We start from the raw sequence: 14,539 nt of genomic DNA on the forward strand, positions 1-14,539 counted from the left end.
TCAATTTGGAATTTGGATATTTAAAAGACAGACCAAGTCTGAAATAGAAAAAATTTGGAAAAAATACTCGAAATTTCAATTTAAGTCATTAACAAACACCCGCAAAACCAAATTCAACGCGCCTATCAACCAACTAAATAGGTTTGTATTCTAAAAATTAAAGGTGGTCTTGGGTTCAGACGCCGTTTCCAGTTGGAATGGTTATATTTGCAACATTAGGCCATTTTTTTACCAGGAACTTCACATTTTAAAATTATCTTACAAGTAATTTGATTTAAGTCATAAGTTAATTCAATTTACATAAATAAATATCCATGGTATTCGATAAATTTTGAGAAACATAGTTATCACTTGCAATTTTTATAAACAATCAAATCTATTTGTAAATATAACAACGAAAATTTCTGAGAATAGTTCTAACAAGTTAAAAATAAAAATTTATATCAAAATTAGACTGGTTACCTTGTTCAAATCTTGTAAATAAGTTCATGATGCATAATTTAACTCAAATCTTTTAGTCTTTTAGAGTATTTATTATGTAACACACGATTGAGAAATAAAATAAGCCTCTACGTTACAATTTCATTTCAAGAATCAAAAAACAGTATATATAATCACATACTCAAAACTCCACAGCTCAGCTGAATATTTCACCCCTGCACTTCTTCGAATGGATCCTACAAAAAAAAACACACACACGCCCCCAACACCTTCCAAAAACCTCACAGGTTAAAGCGTTAAACATAGATTAATCGCGTTTTTAGCTAACCATATCGTCCTAGGTAGAGGTGTGATGGTCCCTTGTACAACTTTCTTCGCCCCTTTAAGATGACAATTGTAACTGAATCAAAGAACTAAATCTTAAGAAACGGGCAGCTAAATTATTTATGCTTCCTAAGAATGGGCGAAATCCTCGTAAAATGTACTCCCAAGTTATAATATATCAATTTATCTCTTGAAACTATATACGGTTCATACACAAAAAGTCCGGATGATGGCGAATCTATGGTATATCCTAATCCTAGATATACATACTACGTCTGGATAGTAGCACAAACCCGTTATTCAAACATTATCAGTCTGCTGGTTTTATCCCTTTAAAGAACATCAGGTCAAACGTATCGAGATTTCTAACTATACCCTTCATAAGTAGGGTAAGAGCTCTTTATCTGAAAGGGGTGGAAGCACGTTATCAACCCTGGTAAACAATGCGGTGAAAAATTTAATTTTGTAAAAATAGGATAGAAGGGAGGCAAGGCTGGTATAGTAGCCAAGTGGTTATGACGATCAGACACATAAAAAGGTTTGATAATAGACTACATCGACATAAACAAACAAATGAATATTCAACATTCATTTGACTAGAAATAGGAAACAAAATACACCAAACAAAATTAAATTTTATGCATGATTTAGTAGCAGCAGGACAAGCAAAACAAGATTGAAAAAAGACATCCAAACTAACTGGATTAGGCAAGAGCACGGGTTTACTGGAAAAATGTGGTTTCATTTTCAGACATGATATCTATTGATGTGTGTTCTCTATTATCGTACACGACAATGCGTTTAAAGTTATCCTATGTTCAAAATAAGAAAAAGAAAGTTATCCTCTAGCATACAAAAAATCTCAGGGGAAGTTAGAAAACAAAATAATTTAATATTATTTAAGTTCCTGCATTGTTATTTGAATTCTTATAATCGTAGAGTTAAGGATCCTCATATCCGCATGAAGTTCCAACAAACGAAAATGAAGCCTTCTCTTGTAAATGACTCAAGTCAGAAATAAACAGTGACCAAAATCACTGCATACCCTAAAAATTGATTCTTCTCATTGTTCTTTAAACCCTTAATTCTTCCTAGCTTATGATGACAAAAGACTAAAGGACGAGACTAAAACCTAACAAGGAGCATCTACAGCCCGATTATTATTAATTAACTACTAAATATGTGAACGTAAGTTTCCGAGTCATATTAGGAAATTAGGAAATTAAATCGAGAAGGTTACATACAGGTAAAATCAGAAAAGTTAAAGACATAATTGAGTAACACAAATTAAGATTAGTTTGATCCCAAAAAAAAAAAAAATTAAGATGTGGGCAAAACTCTGAACACCAACCATATCCTTACCCACAAAAGAATTGAGCAACCATTCTGCTTAACTCTCAGTCCTTTTTTTCTCTTCTGCTTCCCGAAGAAAAACAGGTCGAACGAAAATGATCTATGATACAAAAAATTTCAACTAAAAAACAATTAAACTTCAAAAGTTTCAAAAACTGTAACTTTATCATCAGTATTAGGAATTAGGTCCCAATTGACAGGGCAAATGTTAAAATATGAAATGAAAGACATCCTTCCAGTATGTAACCAACTAGAAAGCTCTTCATTAACAATTTCCGAGAAGAATAAAAATGACTTTCCTAGGTCCATCCAACCAGAACCCTTGACGACCTAGTCAAGACTAAAAGATTTAACCTAATTTAGGCTCTCCTTTACACTGTTAAGCAGTGGTGAGTAGTATAATACCAAGAAATACCATCATATTCATCTCGAATTATCTCATCACCGTTTCAATTTAGAGCAGGTCCAATCAGTTCACAGCCAAAACATATTACTAGCACATCCAAGATTCCCATTGCCCGACGAATCCAAATGGTACAACTCATTTGAACAATAATAAACAAAACTTATTTTTGGTTCAAACAACTTCAATAAGAGCATCTAAGGAGCCTTGTCCAAGTAACAATTAAAATCCACAATATTTGAAACTTCAATTTACTCAAATGATCTATTATCATGGACCAATGCATCTGGCTTTAAAATGAGATAATGAAATGTTACTTCTTCTAAAAGCTCTCAATTTTTAAAGGTAGCATGCCCCTCGGCCGGAGTCAAATGAAACCATATGTTCTTTAATTTGCAAAATCAAAGTCAAAACTTACAATCCAGTTTAACAAGTATTCACTGTTGTGGTTAGCTTCTAGTCATTGGAAGGCAAACAAAATTGGTGGTACTTTGGACTGCTAAACTCAATATAAGTATCATCTTTGTGAAATATTAAATCAGACTCTACTGTCAGTGTCGAGTAAGATTAACCGGAGAGTCCAAAATTGAATCTTATGGCACCTTCAAATAAAAACTATGCTTGTTCATTTTCTTAATTAACAAATCTGAGATGTCAGAAAAGTCTAGGTATTCTCACAACCCTCCATGCGGAAAACTCAAAGAATCAAAAACAAAGTTTCAACATCTCAGGTATTTTTTCCAATCATATGGGCACAACTAAGATCCCTCAACAATTTAATTAAAGCTATATTGCAATGATTTGTGCATATTTAACACTTGGCCTATCAAATAACACTCATATAAAGATGTTAAGAATGCAAATGTCAATCTTGATGCTTGAAACTAATAGTAAATGGAATAGAAAAACGTAAAATTTTTAAAAAATCAGAAAAAAAATCCTAGTCTTCGAAGTTCGTGTAGACCTTCATACTAAAAACGCAAAGACCGTCTACATCAGCCTATGTATTTGATTTTATTTATGATAAAATAAAAAACAATAAATATACCAGAAGTGCACATATTAATGACAAGACAACCAGTGACACTTTTCATGTTGCTATGCACAGCATTTTTATTTCTATGTCACATCTAAATTTTGTGTTGCAAGCTTGGCAATCCCAGCTTCTTTGTGCCCGCCTAATTATTTATAAATAATACAACTTGCTGGGGGGGGCGGGGGAATTAAAAAAATTTCATTAAATATTGAACTATGGCGTAAAAATATATGTGATCATAATATTCAATTTCCTTGAAAATGGACAATCAACCAACCAATGAAATGGAATCAACTTTCTCTAAGCTTCATCAACTTAGACTATCCATGTAAATTCTCACTGAATACACTCCGTAAGTTTTTAGCATGAATTTTACAAGCCCGATAAGAGTTTGTGTAATGATCAGGGCATTTTACATCTATATAATGAATCACCTGAAAATTGAGGAAAGGAACCCCGTTGGGAGATAAATTACGAGTTACCAACAATGACAACAGCTCCAACCAAGATTTATACACTCAACAAAATCATCATCCTCAAGAAAGTAAATGGCCAACGCAGCATCATGAAATGGAGATGACATATGGTGCACGCATTCAAAGTCGAGTGCACGGTTTACTGAGACTTTAGTGGTAAGCATACAACATTGGATAATTTCAACGTGTTTACTGACAAAGAAGACTGAACTAGGTTATTACAGTTTGACCACAAATGTTAATACCCGGCATGCTAAACAAAAACCGCAAGGTTCTCTAATACCACTATGTTTGAGTAGAAAGGTTGGAATAGGCATTTCTGTCATATTCTGCTATTTTCCATGAGAAGTCGATGGGAGCTTGATTTTTTGACAAATGATATTAGAATGTGTTCGAGATGCTATATCATGAAAGAACAAAAATAATATTTAAATGGCTAGCTGAGATCATTGCATGATCCGATGTAGGCACTTAAACTGCCACTACTAACTGTGTTCCACAAAATTTATTTTCTCATCTCTATATGTTTTGATGGTACAAGGAAACAAAATGCACACTATATGCCGAGCATATAAGTGTCATTACCCTCTACTAAAATCCACAACATCAAACTAGAAGTTACTCTACACTGATGATGGTTTTACTGTTCGGTGCAGCAATTGCATCAAATAAACATTTTTCCTGCAAACCTAAAGTGAATTTGCGTGCATGCCCATAATAGTGGAATGTAAAGACAACCACTTAAAAATCCAATTATCAGAGCATCTAAATATTAGTAGACCGCACAGAGATACATCTTTATCTTGTCTGTTCTCTACAGTTGTGTGCTTTGATTTGTAGTTAGATTATTTTTTCGGTACAAGAGTGCATAACAGTACATACATACAAAATTATATATATATATAATTCATAAATAGACGGGTCATGTTTTTCAAAACGTAGGGGTTCAACAAGCATATGAGGGAGCGACATGCAGCTTAGTTCACCGACATATGGGAATTGGCCTTCTCTATGGAATTCTTAAAATTTACATCTCTTTTTACTACAAGTCATCAAAAAGATGAAGACAAAACGACTATTTAGTCCATTAGAGTAGTGCCAGATGATCTGACAGTAAATTTTCAACTTGGTAGGCAAAGTTTGATTGCACCCCATCGTTCATTCAATGCTAAAATTTAAAAGGAATCTGAGCATGAGAAATAAAGCTAAAGCCTAATAAAAGTGAGATGTTATAAGCAAAGACAAAATATCCCATAACACGAACATAAAGAAAACCAAGTTCAACACAGCTTTTGCGACATGATAATCCATCACCAAACTATCCCAAAAGCAAAATCAGATGTCAAGCCCATAAAAAACAACTTAACTGCAACAAAAACTTCATCCCAGTGGCACCATTTCCCAAGACAATGTAGCAACCTGAGATAACAACCAATGAAAAGCCAAATTATAAAATTTGAAGCAAAATTTCATAATTTGATAGGATAACCAGAACGGGTGCTAAAAAGAAGCTTATACCCTACCAGCAACAAAACCCGGTACCAGGGGTCAAGGTTTGTTCCCACGGCCATTAGCACCCACTTTTTTACTCCTGTTTCCCCCATCATAACCCATATGCCCAGCGAAAGATCTGCAGTAATAACAAATAAGATAATAACAATAATCCATCAGAACATAAACAGTGTACTTTCTTACCTCTGCTTCTTTTTATTTCTTTGCTTGATGGTTTTTACCATATCCATAGCCATCTTCTGGTGTTCTCTAGTTTGAGAATGCATTTCTAGCCCCTCCACAGTCTGGCAATCAAACACACAAATCCTACACCAACCCATGCTGATAGGCCTCCTTTTCCTTGATTGGTCAAAAGAATCCACCTCACCCTGTAAAATTTCAATTAGAAACATTGATTCCTGAATGGTTATGATGAATATTAGCAGAAAATAAACTTATACACAGGGCATAATAGATCAATAAGGTCGGAAGTTAAAAAAATAAGATATACTTTAACACAATAAAAAATCCTCAGTCGATACTTACTGCAAAGCCTCCAGGATTAGGAAATCCTTGAAGTGGATAGTTGCCCCTGATACCAGGCTCCCCAAAAGGTGGAATACTTGGTCTGTCACCTCTAACAGATCCACCAAATGGAATTCGATTGTTAAAATTTCCTTGTCCACCCAATTCTCCTGTGTGGGAGTTACCAGAAAAGATACCAGGTCCAGCAGCCTCAGACAAAAAATTACCAGGCAAATATCCAGGGCCCGCGAAGTCCACCCTCCCTAAGGGGACTGGCCCATCTTTTCCAAAAGCATCATCAGTCTTGATATGGTTGTGGAGTGGACGATTCATATGCTCTCCGAATCTCAAATTGTGTTGACCGTCAGTGTCACCTCTCCCAGGGTGACCACCAGGCATAGGGTGAAACCTGCTATCATGAAAAGGATTTCCAACAGGGTCTGATGGTAGATTGAAAGATCTGGAACCTTCAACAAACCTAAGTGCTTCCCTGGCATTAACATCATCAAAAGCAGCGGTGCCTCGAGGAAATCTGGAAGGCCCAACAAATTCATGAGGAGATATGCCAAGATACTCCCCATCTGGACTACGGGAAGGGAAATGTTTTGCATGATGTTGTCCAGATCCAGGGCCAAGTCCAAAGACATCAGCATGACCCTGTCCGACAGAAGCACGATATGGAGGCAAGAGTCTCGAATTTGGATTTAATCCTGAATTTAATTTCCCTCCAGTGCCATAAGATGACTCAGGTCGTGATTTATCAACCGTAATTGAACCTGTGCATGAAAAAGAAACCACTGTGGAGGAAAAATCCACCATGGAAACATCACAAATTTTAATTAAACAATAAAAGTACCTTGTTCAAAAGGTCGAAATGGCTCCATCGGAAATGGATTCAAATGCTCCCGTAGGCCAAAGTTTGAGTCAGTTTCCCCATTAGCCCTCCAAACACTTGGCTCATGCCCATGAGTCTGCCTATGAGGAGCACTCTCAACAGACCCAGACAGGTGAGAGGAGCTTTGATGTTTCGACATGACACCTTCATTAGGTCCAACATGGTTCCCACGTGGATAAGCCTCAAAACTTCCAGGTGGAGGCCCAAAATAACCAGGAGCCTTCCCAGTATGGGATGTCGGGATAGGGAGGGGAAGAGATTGCCCAGGTTGCTGCAAAATTCCCAATCCTTGGGGCGACCTTAGTGTCAATAGAGGTTGCTCTTTGACTTGTGCTTCAGGCTTGGAAAGAGGGTACTTGGAAACTTTCTCAATATCAGTAGACAGACCCACAACTACAGCCTCCTTCCGACTTTCAAGGTCCTCCTCTACCTTTTGGGGCAAATTTGAGTCTGCCATATAATGGCTCTCTTCTTTAGAGGCATTACCTTCTGTAGTGTTTGCCTCGATGGATATGGCACCAGATAATTTATCTGTCGCGATCTCACTAACCTCATCCTTCACCCTAATAGCAATCATTTCGTGTGGTCCCAATTTGTTATTCATAACAGCTTCTTCTTTCAAGGGCCTAACATCAGTTCCAAGGACTTCCTTTTCAGCAAGCCCCTGACCTGGTACCCTAACATCTGGATTTGCATGCTTACCTGAAAAAGAATCCTCCTTCTCAAGTACTGCAGATTCAACAGAATTCATATTGGCAGGTGGCTGAGTTGAACCAAGTTGTGCAGGTACAGTGTGAACCACAGCCCCAAAGCCACTAGATGGTTGTGGATAGTTTTGTGGATGCATGCCCTCATTTGACATCATAAGTTTAACATCATGATGTTGAGACTGCTGGGGAGGACCATAGGGGCGTGGCTGAGGTTGAAGAGGCTGTTGTTGAAAACGACTTTGCTGCTGAAATTGAGCCTTTACAGGAGTAACGAAAGGCTGCTGTTGTGCGATTTGCTGGGGTACAGCTTGTTGAACTGGCTGCAAAACATTACCATGCTGAAGAAGATGGTTTGAAGGTTGTGAGTGCGCAGAAATTTGCTGGTTTGCTGGGGGGGCACCAGAAATCTGACTTTGTGGCAGCAAAAATGCAGATGGCGGTTGCGGGGGAAAAGAATCATGAGAAGGGGGTGGCCGCATCACAGCAGGTTGATGAGGAACTTGACCGTGCAATTTAACTGGATGCAACGACCCACTTGTGGGGCGTAGATTTATCGGAGTTTGATCAAAAACACCTGAATGCATTTGATGGGCCGTCTGAGGTTGTTGATATGAATGATGTCCTATAACACTAGAAGCTGGAGGATGTGGCGGCTGTGGTTGAGCAGCAGAAACAGTTGGCTGGTTAAGTGGAGGAGGGCGTAGTTGAGGGTACTGATTCTGATACTGTGAAGCTTGCGGCTGAATCTGCAAATGAGAATGGTTTGAAGTTTGATTTTGGAATTGAGGTTGACTGTGATTTTGGGAAGCATGGGAGTGATGAATCTGCAAAGGAGGTTGAAAATAAGGAAGCGACTGAGGATGTTGGACAGCATGTTGCATGCTCACCGCTTGGACACTGAGTGGAAGCTGGTTAGGCTGACTGTGAGGTGGCAGTGGAGGAATTTGGGGGGGAATTTGGGCCTGTGGATACATCAGATATGGAGGTTGTTGTTGAGGGTTGACTTGATAATTAGGAGGAAAGGTTTGGTTGGGTGCACGCAACTGGGGTTGCACCTGAGAAGGAACTTGTACCTGCATCGGAATTTGAGATAGCACAGGTGGCTGAGATTGTACTTGGCCTTGGCCTGGTGCTTGAAATTGGGGCTGCTGCTGTGTTTGAGGGACAGGATAAGGCTGCAACTGAGGCTGATGGTGGCTGTGAGAGAGGGGCTGGGCGTGCGGCTGGGGCTGGGCGTGCGGCTGGGGCTGGGGCTGGGCGTGCGGCTGGGGCTGGGGCTGGGGCTGGGCGTGCGGCTGGGGCTGGGGCTGGGGCTGGGCGTGCGGCTGGGGCTGGGGCTGGGCGTGCGGCTGGGGATGGGCTTGGGCTTGGGCTTGGGCTTGGGTGTATGCATGAGACTGGGGCTGAACATGCGCATGCAGTGGATTGTGCTGGTATTGCTGATGAGGCTGTTGGTAAGGATCATATCCGGCATATTGCTGATAGTATTGCTGGTATTGTTGCTGATAAGAATGCTCTGTATTTAGCACAGAAACAGCATGAAGGTTAGCAATAGGTTGTTGGTTGGGATTTTGTCCAGGCTGCAGATTAACAGCAACGTTCTGGCTATTCTGGGGCTGAGAATGTGGTTGGCCAGATTGAGTTGTAGTGAGGTTTACAGTTGCAGTGGTTGTGGACAAAGCTGTGCCAGAGCTAGTTACAACTGGAACGCCTTCTGTAGCCTGTTTTGCTTCATACACTCCCTGCAATTAAAGCTCGAGGTAAGAGTTCATTCTATCCTAGACTCCTAGTTCATATGAATACAAGGAATAAATGTTCGATACACTCACCGTGCAACACTGTGCGTGCTCATGTACTTGGCGATGAACAATTTGGATGCCACATCTGTTACATATAACAGCCGAATTTCCAAAGGAACACTCAGAACAATGAGAAATACAATCTGATAGAGTACCCTCCCATGTGCAACCACTTCTGAAGAATAGGCAGTGCACCTTAACATTTCCAATCTTTTCCGCCAGTGTTCTGTCAGAATCTATTAGCGGCTGCCAAAAATTTTACAGCTTCAGAAATTATGCAAGAAACTGTGAGTGTCATTCAAACGTATAGGCAGGAGAGACAACCTTAGAATCCGACTCGGTAACCAAGTATCCATCATAAGGGCATGCCTTGCTACCATTTGCAATGTGTGACAAGCAAGGTTTGCAGTATAGGTGACTGCACTGTGACTGAAACGCTTCATTTGGATAAATAAGTGTACGACAAACAGGACAAAAATACTCCCCTGGATAGGTTTGGATGTTTATTATACACTCTATATCGAAACCCATGGATTCTCAGGTAAAAACTCGGATGAAAACAAGCTTCAACGCCTGGACAAAGAAATACAAGATTAATATATGCATAAAAAAATATACTTTTAACAGATAACGAACCTGAAATAACTTACTCTGAAAAATGTACCCAAAAAAAAAGTATTCTAAAAAATAAGTAGAATTATTCCTCAAAACATATCTATATACATCGGATTTATCGAGAATGACGAAAAAACTCGCCGAAACATATAAATTTAGGGGGGGTGGACTGTGACGCACCTCTTTCAAAACCCTAATCGAAATCTTCTATCATCGAATGAAACCCTGGATGCGCGATACGGGAACTGAGCTCGAGAATTTTTCGACTTTCTTAATGGGATTGTTGTCTGTGACTGGAGAAATGAATTGTACCAAAGCTGAGGGGCAATCAGCGGTGCATTTTATATGCGGACAGATAGGGTTTACAGTACGATTTAAACAAAATACATATAAATATTATATATATATATATATATATATATATATATATATATATATATATATATATATATATAACCATCATCTCCAAAGATGAGATCTTTTAACATAAACAGCTCAATCCGTGAAATTGTATAAAATGGAAATGTGGTGTAAAGAAATGGAAAAATTGGCAATCGACATTGAACATTTTGTTAAAAAAATATCTATGAAACCAAGATTACGAAATGATTAATTGTTTTTAAAATTTATATGTATATCGAAAATTTACCAGACGTTTACAAAACACCACATAAAAACTATAGGAGGTTAACAGAGCTCTGCGGGGAGGGTCATCGGATCTTTGATAACGGTGACCAGCATAGAATCGAGGTTTGAATAAATACTAACGAGAATTTCAATATTCTAACTGATCTCAATATTGAACAAAATAGAAAAATAGTGTAAAGAAATAGGAAGATAAGCTCACATTTATGAACATTATCATATGATATCAAATATTTTGTTAAAAAATCTACTAAATGACTATTATAGAATTATATTTGATTTTAAAATTCAGATGTATATAAAAAAATCACTGGAACCCTACAAGAATACCCCACATCTAGTCTGGGTCACCAAAACTCACCATGCTCGTTGGAGGTTATCGAATCTCTAACGACGGTGGCAGAACTGAAGTTAAACAAATATTAATGATAATTTCAATATTCTAACTCATCCAAAATTGAATTTTTAAAAATAGTACTTTTTGTTAAATATTTTTAAAAATAGGTTTGCATAATTACAAAAATCCTAAAATACCCTAATACAAGGATCTATTTAATGCAGTCAGCAAGTAAATTACAAATTTAGAGTTACATGAGGAATTGAGATTGAGGAAATTATACAGATATGTAAGTATGATGATGTCCTAGGAGGAAAGAGAAATATGAGTATTAGCAATGTTGATTAGAAAGTGAAATTCGTCAAATTATTAATTTTTGGCTATCATAGTGTATCATAGGTATTATAAGTTTATGACGTAAAGAACAAATGATATAAATATTAGAAATAAGATTTAATCAACAATTTTATTATTTTTGGTTTTATCGTAAGACACAAATATCTTTGGGTTTAACGAGTGCTATTATATCAGGAAGTTTGATAGTTTTGCACTGTAGATTCCAGAATTTGGGTAAGATAATTGAGAGGAGAAAATCAGTAAACAAAATTCGTGTATATTGGGATATTAGGCAAAACTATGGAAGTAACGTTATGAAGGAGTCGAGGAATGCAAGCTAGAAATATCAGAGTTTGTATAATTTTTGTAAGCTTCGGTTTATAAGGTCTAAGAAAAATATTAGTTGGGAACTATACGAGGCAATTGCGAAATTTGGAGAAGTAAGTTAAAAAGAATTAATTTCATTTTTGGGTTGACAATACGATTATTATGATTTCTAAGGTCCAAAAACCTCTGTTTTAAAATTTGTTACTAAACCTTAAAAGGATAGATTCATTTGGGGAAATATTGAAAGTTATTAAGGAATGACTTGTAGTGTCATAAAATATTTATTTGGGGTTATGAAATTTGGAACCTAAGTTCTGAATTGGTGATAAGAGTACAGTGATTACTAAGGGACAATTATTTTGGGATGAATTGGAAATATGTATTGGGATTATATAGTAAGTTCTGTTGTGAAAAAGTAAAACTTTATGGTAAAAAGTAAAAATCTCAAACTCTCAAAATTTACCAAACTACACACTTTATAATATTTTTCTCTCTACTCAATCGTGATTTTCTTCACAAATGAGATATCTATTTATAGAGTTTCATTACACATAATCCAAAAAATAAAATACATCATTACCTACATTATCATTTATCACACACAAATTTCTAATTTTACAACTCTTATTTTCAACATTCAAATATTCAACTATTACTTTTCAATATTCAAATCATTTATTTTCAACACTCCCCCTTATGATGATGATCATGATACGATGATGTCTTCATTACGTGTTTTGTACTGCCTCGTTAAAAACCTTACTTGGAAAAATCCATTGGGATAAAAACCATAGTAAGGAAAAAAGACTGCAGTCACGTAAACTCCCCCTGATGTTGACATGAACAATTTTTCACAAATTTCGTAGATTGCGCATCCCAATATTATATATGTGCTTTCTGAATACTGACGTAGGAAGTGCCTTTGTGAAGAGATCTGATGAGTTTTCACTTGATTGAATGTGACGAACATCTATACATTTATTCTTCTCAAGCTCTTTGGTGAATGCGAAGAACTTAGGAGGAATATGTTTAGTTCTGTCGCTTTTTATGTATCCTTCTTTCATTTGAGCAACACATGCAGCATTATCTTCATATAGTATCACAGGCTTCTCATCGAATGATAATCCGCATGAAATTTGGATATGTTGGGTCATTGATTTTAACCACACACATTCACGACTTGCTTCATGTAGTGCAATAATCTCGGCATGATTTGATGAAGTTGTTACGAGCGTTTGTTTCTGTGAACGCAAAAATATTACAGTGTCTCCACGAGTAAATACATATCCAGTTTAGGAACGTGCCTTGTGTGGATCAGATAAGTATCCAGCATCAGCATAACCAATTATACTTGGATTAGCATCTTTTGAATACAAAAGTCCCAAGTCTGTCGTCCCTCGTAGATAACGGAATATATATTTAATTCCGTTCCAGTGTCTCGTTGTTGGATATGTGCTAAATCTTGCCAACAGATTCACGGCAAAAGATATATCAGGCCTTGTACAATTTGTAAGGTACATAAGGGAACCGATGACACTTAGATATGGTACTTCTGGACCAAGAATATCTTCATCATCTTCACATGGACGGAATGGATCCTTTTCTATGTTTAATGATCTAACAACCATTGGAGTACTTAAAGGATTTGCTTTATCCATATTAAAACGTTTAAGGATCTTTTCTGTATAATTTGTCTGGTGAACAAACATTCCACATTTTTTTTGTTCAATTTGTAAACCCAGACAATACTTGGTTTTTCCAAGATCCTTCATTTCAAATTCTTCCTTCAAGTATGACACAACTTCTTGAATTTCCTTATTCGTTCCAATGATGTTTAAATCATCAACATATACAACAATAATTACGCATCCGGATGTTGTTTTCTTAATGAAACACAAGGGCATATTGAATTATTTACATAACCCTTTTTCATCAAGTGATCACTTAGTCGATTATACCACATTCGACCTGATTGCTTTAACTCATATAATGGTCTTTGTAATTTCACAGAATAACATTATTTGAGTTTTGAACTTTGTGCTTCAGGCATCTTAAATCATTCAGGGATTTTCATATATATATTACTATCAAGTGATCCATATAAGTAAGCTGTAACAACATTCATAAGATGCATTTCTAAATTTTCAGATATCGCCAAGCTAATCAAATACCGAAACGTAATTACATCCATCACAGGAGAATACGTTTCTTCATAATCAATTCCAGGCCTTTGAGAAAAACTTTGTGCAACAAGTCGAGCTTTATATCTTACTATTTCATTTTTCTCATTTCGCTTTCGAATAAAAACTCATTTGTATCCAACAGGTTTTACACCTTCAGGTGTAAGGACTATAGGTCCAAAAACATTACGTTTATTTAGCTAATCTAATTCAACCTGGATGGCAACTTTCCATTTTATCCAATCCTGCCGATTTTTACATTCACCAAAAGATTTTGGTTCATGATCTTCGTTATCATTTATGATGTCGATTGCCACATTATAAGAAAATATATCATCAATTTCATCTATATCTTTTCGGTTCCATATTTTTCCAGTATTAATGTAATTGATAGAGATTTCATGATTCTCGTCAGTTTGTGGTTCTGACAGAACATTTTCATCATCATGTGTTTCTTCAGAAACACCATTCTCTATTTTGTTATCATCATGTGTTTCTTCAGAAACATCATTCTTTATTTTGTGATCATCGTGTTTCTCTATGAATTTTCTTTTTCGAGGATTTTTATCCTTGGAACCGACTGGCCTTTCACGCTTCAGGCGTTTAATGACATCATGAGTATCTTCCATTTGTTTCTTTGGAATTT

At 36.8% G+C, this 14,539-nt stretch overlaps 1 protein-coding gene across 3 annotated transcripts; it reads right to left on the minus strand.

Annotated features, from left to right (window-relative positions):
* Positions 1-821: 821 nt before the first annotated feature.
* On the minus strand, positions 822-10,433 carry LOC140810900 (uncharacterized). 3 transcript variants are annotated; one of them, XR_012113337.1, is made up of 9 exons: positions 10,249-10,433; positions 9,778-10,026; positions 9,484-9,699; positions 6,906-9,396; positions 6,071-6,825; positions 5,729-5,913; positions 5,557-5,663; positions 5,401-5,452; positions 822-2,218 (listed from the first exon to the last, which is right to left on the minus strand). XR_012113337.1 is itself a non-coding variant. In XM_073168817.1 (8 exons), exons 2-7 carry the CDS (start codon positions 9,982-9,984, stop codon positions 5,582-5,584), a joined length of 3,936 nt encoding a protein of 1,311 aa, XP_073024918.1. In that variant the 5' UTR covers positions 9,985-10,026; positions 10,249-10,433; the 3' UTR covers positions 1,234-5,452; positions 5,557-5,581. The 3 variants fall into 3 exon arrangements, 2 of the variants coding, with proteins under 2 accessions (XP_073024918.1, XP_073024919.1); XM_073168817.1 differs by having other exon boundaries at positions 1,234-5,452; XM_073168818.1 differs by having other exon boundaries at positions 1,234-5,452; positions 9,778-10,017; positions 10,239-10,433.
* Positions 10,434-14,539: the final 4,106 nt, after the last annotated feature.

The sequence above is a fragment of the Primulina eburnea genome, chromosome 13 (genome assembly GCF_022965805.1).
Source record: "Primulina eburnea isolate SZY01 chromosome 13, ASM2296580v1, whole genome shotgun sequence".
Lineage (NCBI taxonomy): Eukaryota > Viridiplantae > Streptophyta > Magnoliopsida > Lamiales > Gesneriaceae > Primulina > Primulina eburnea.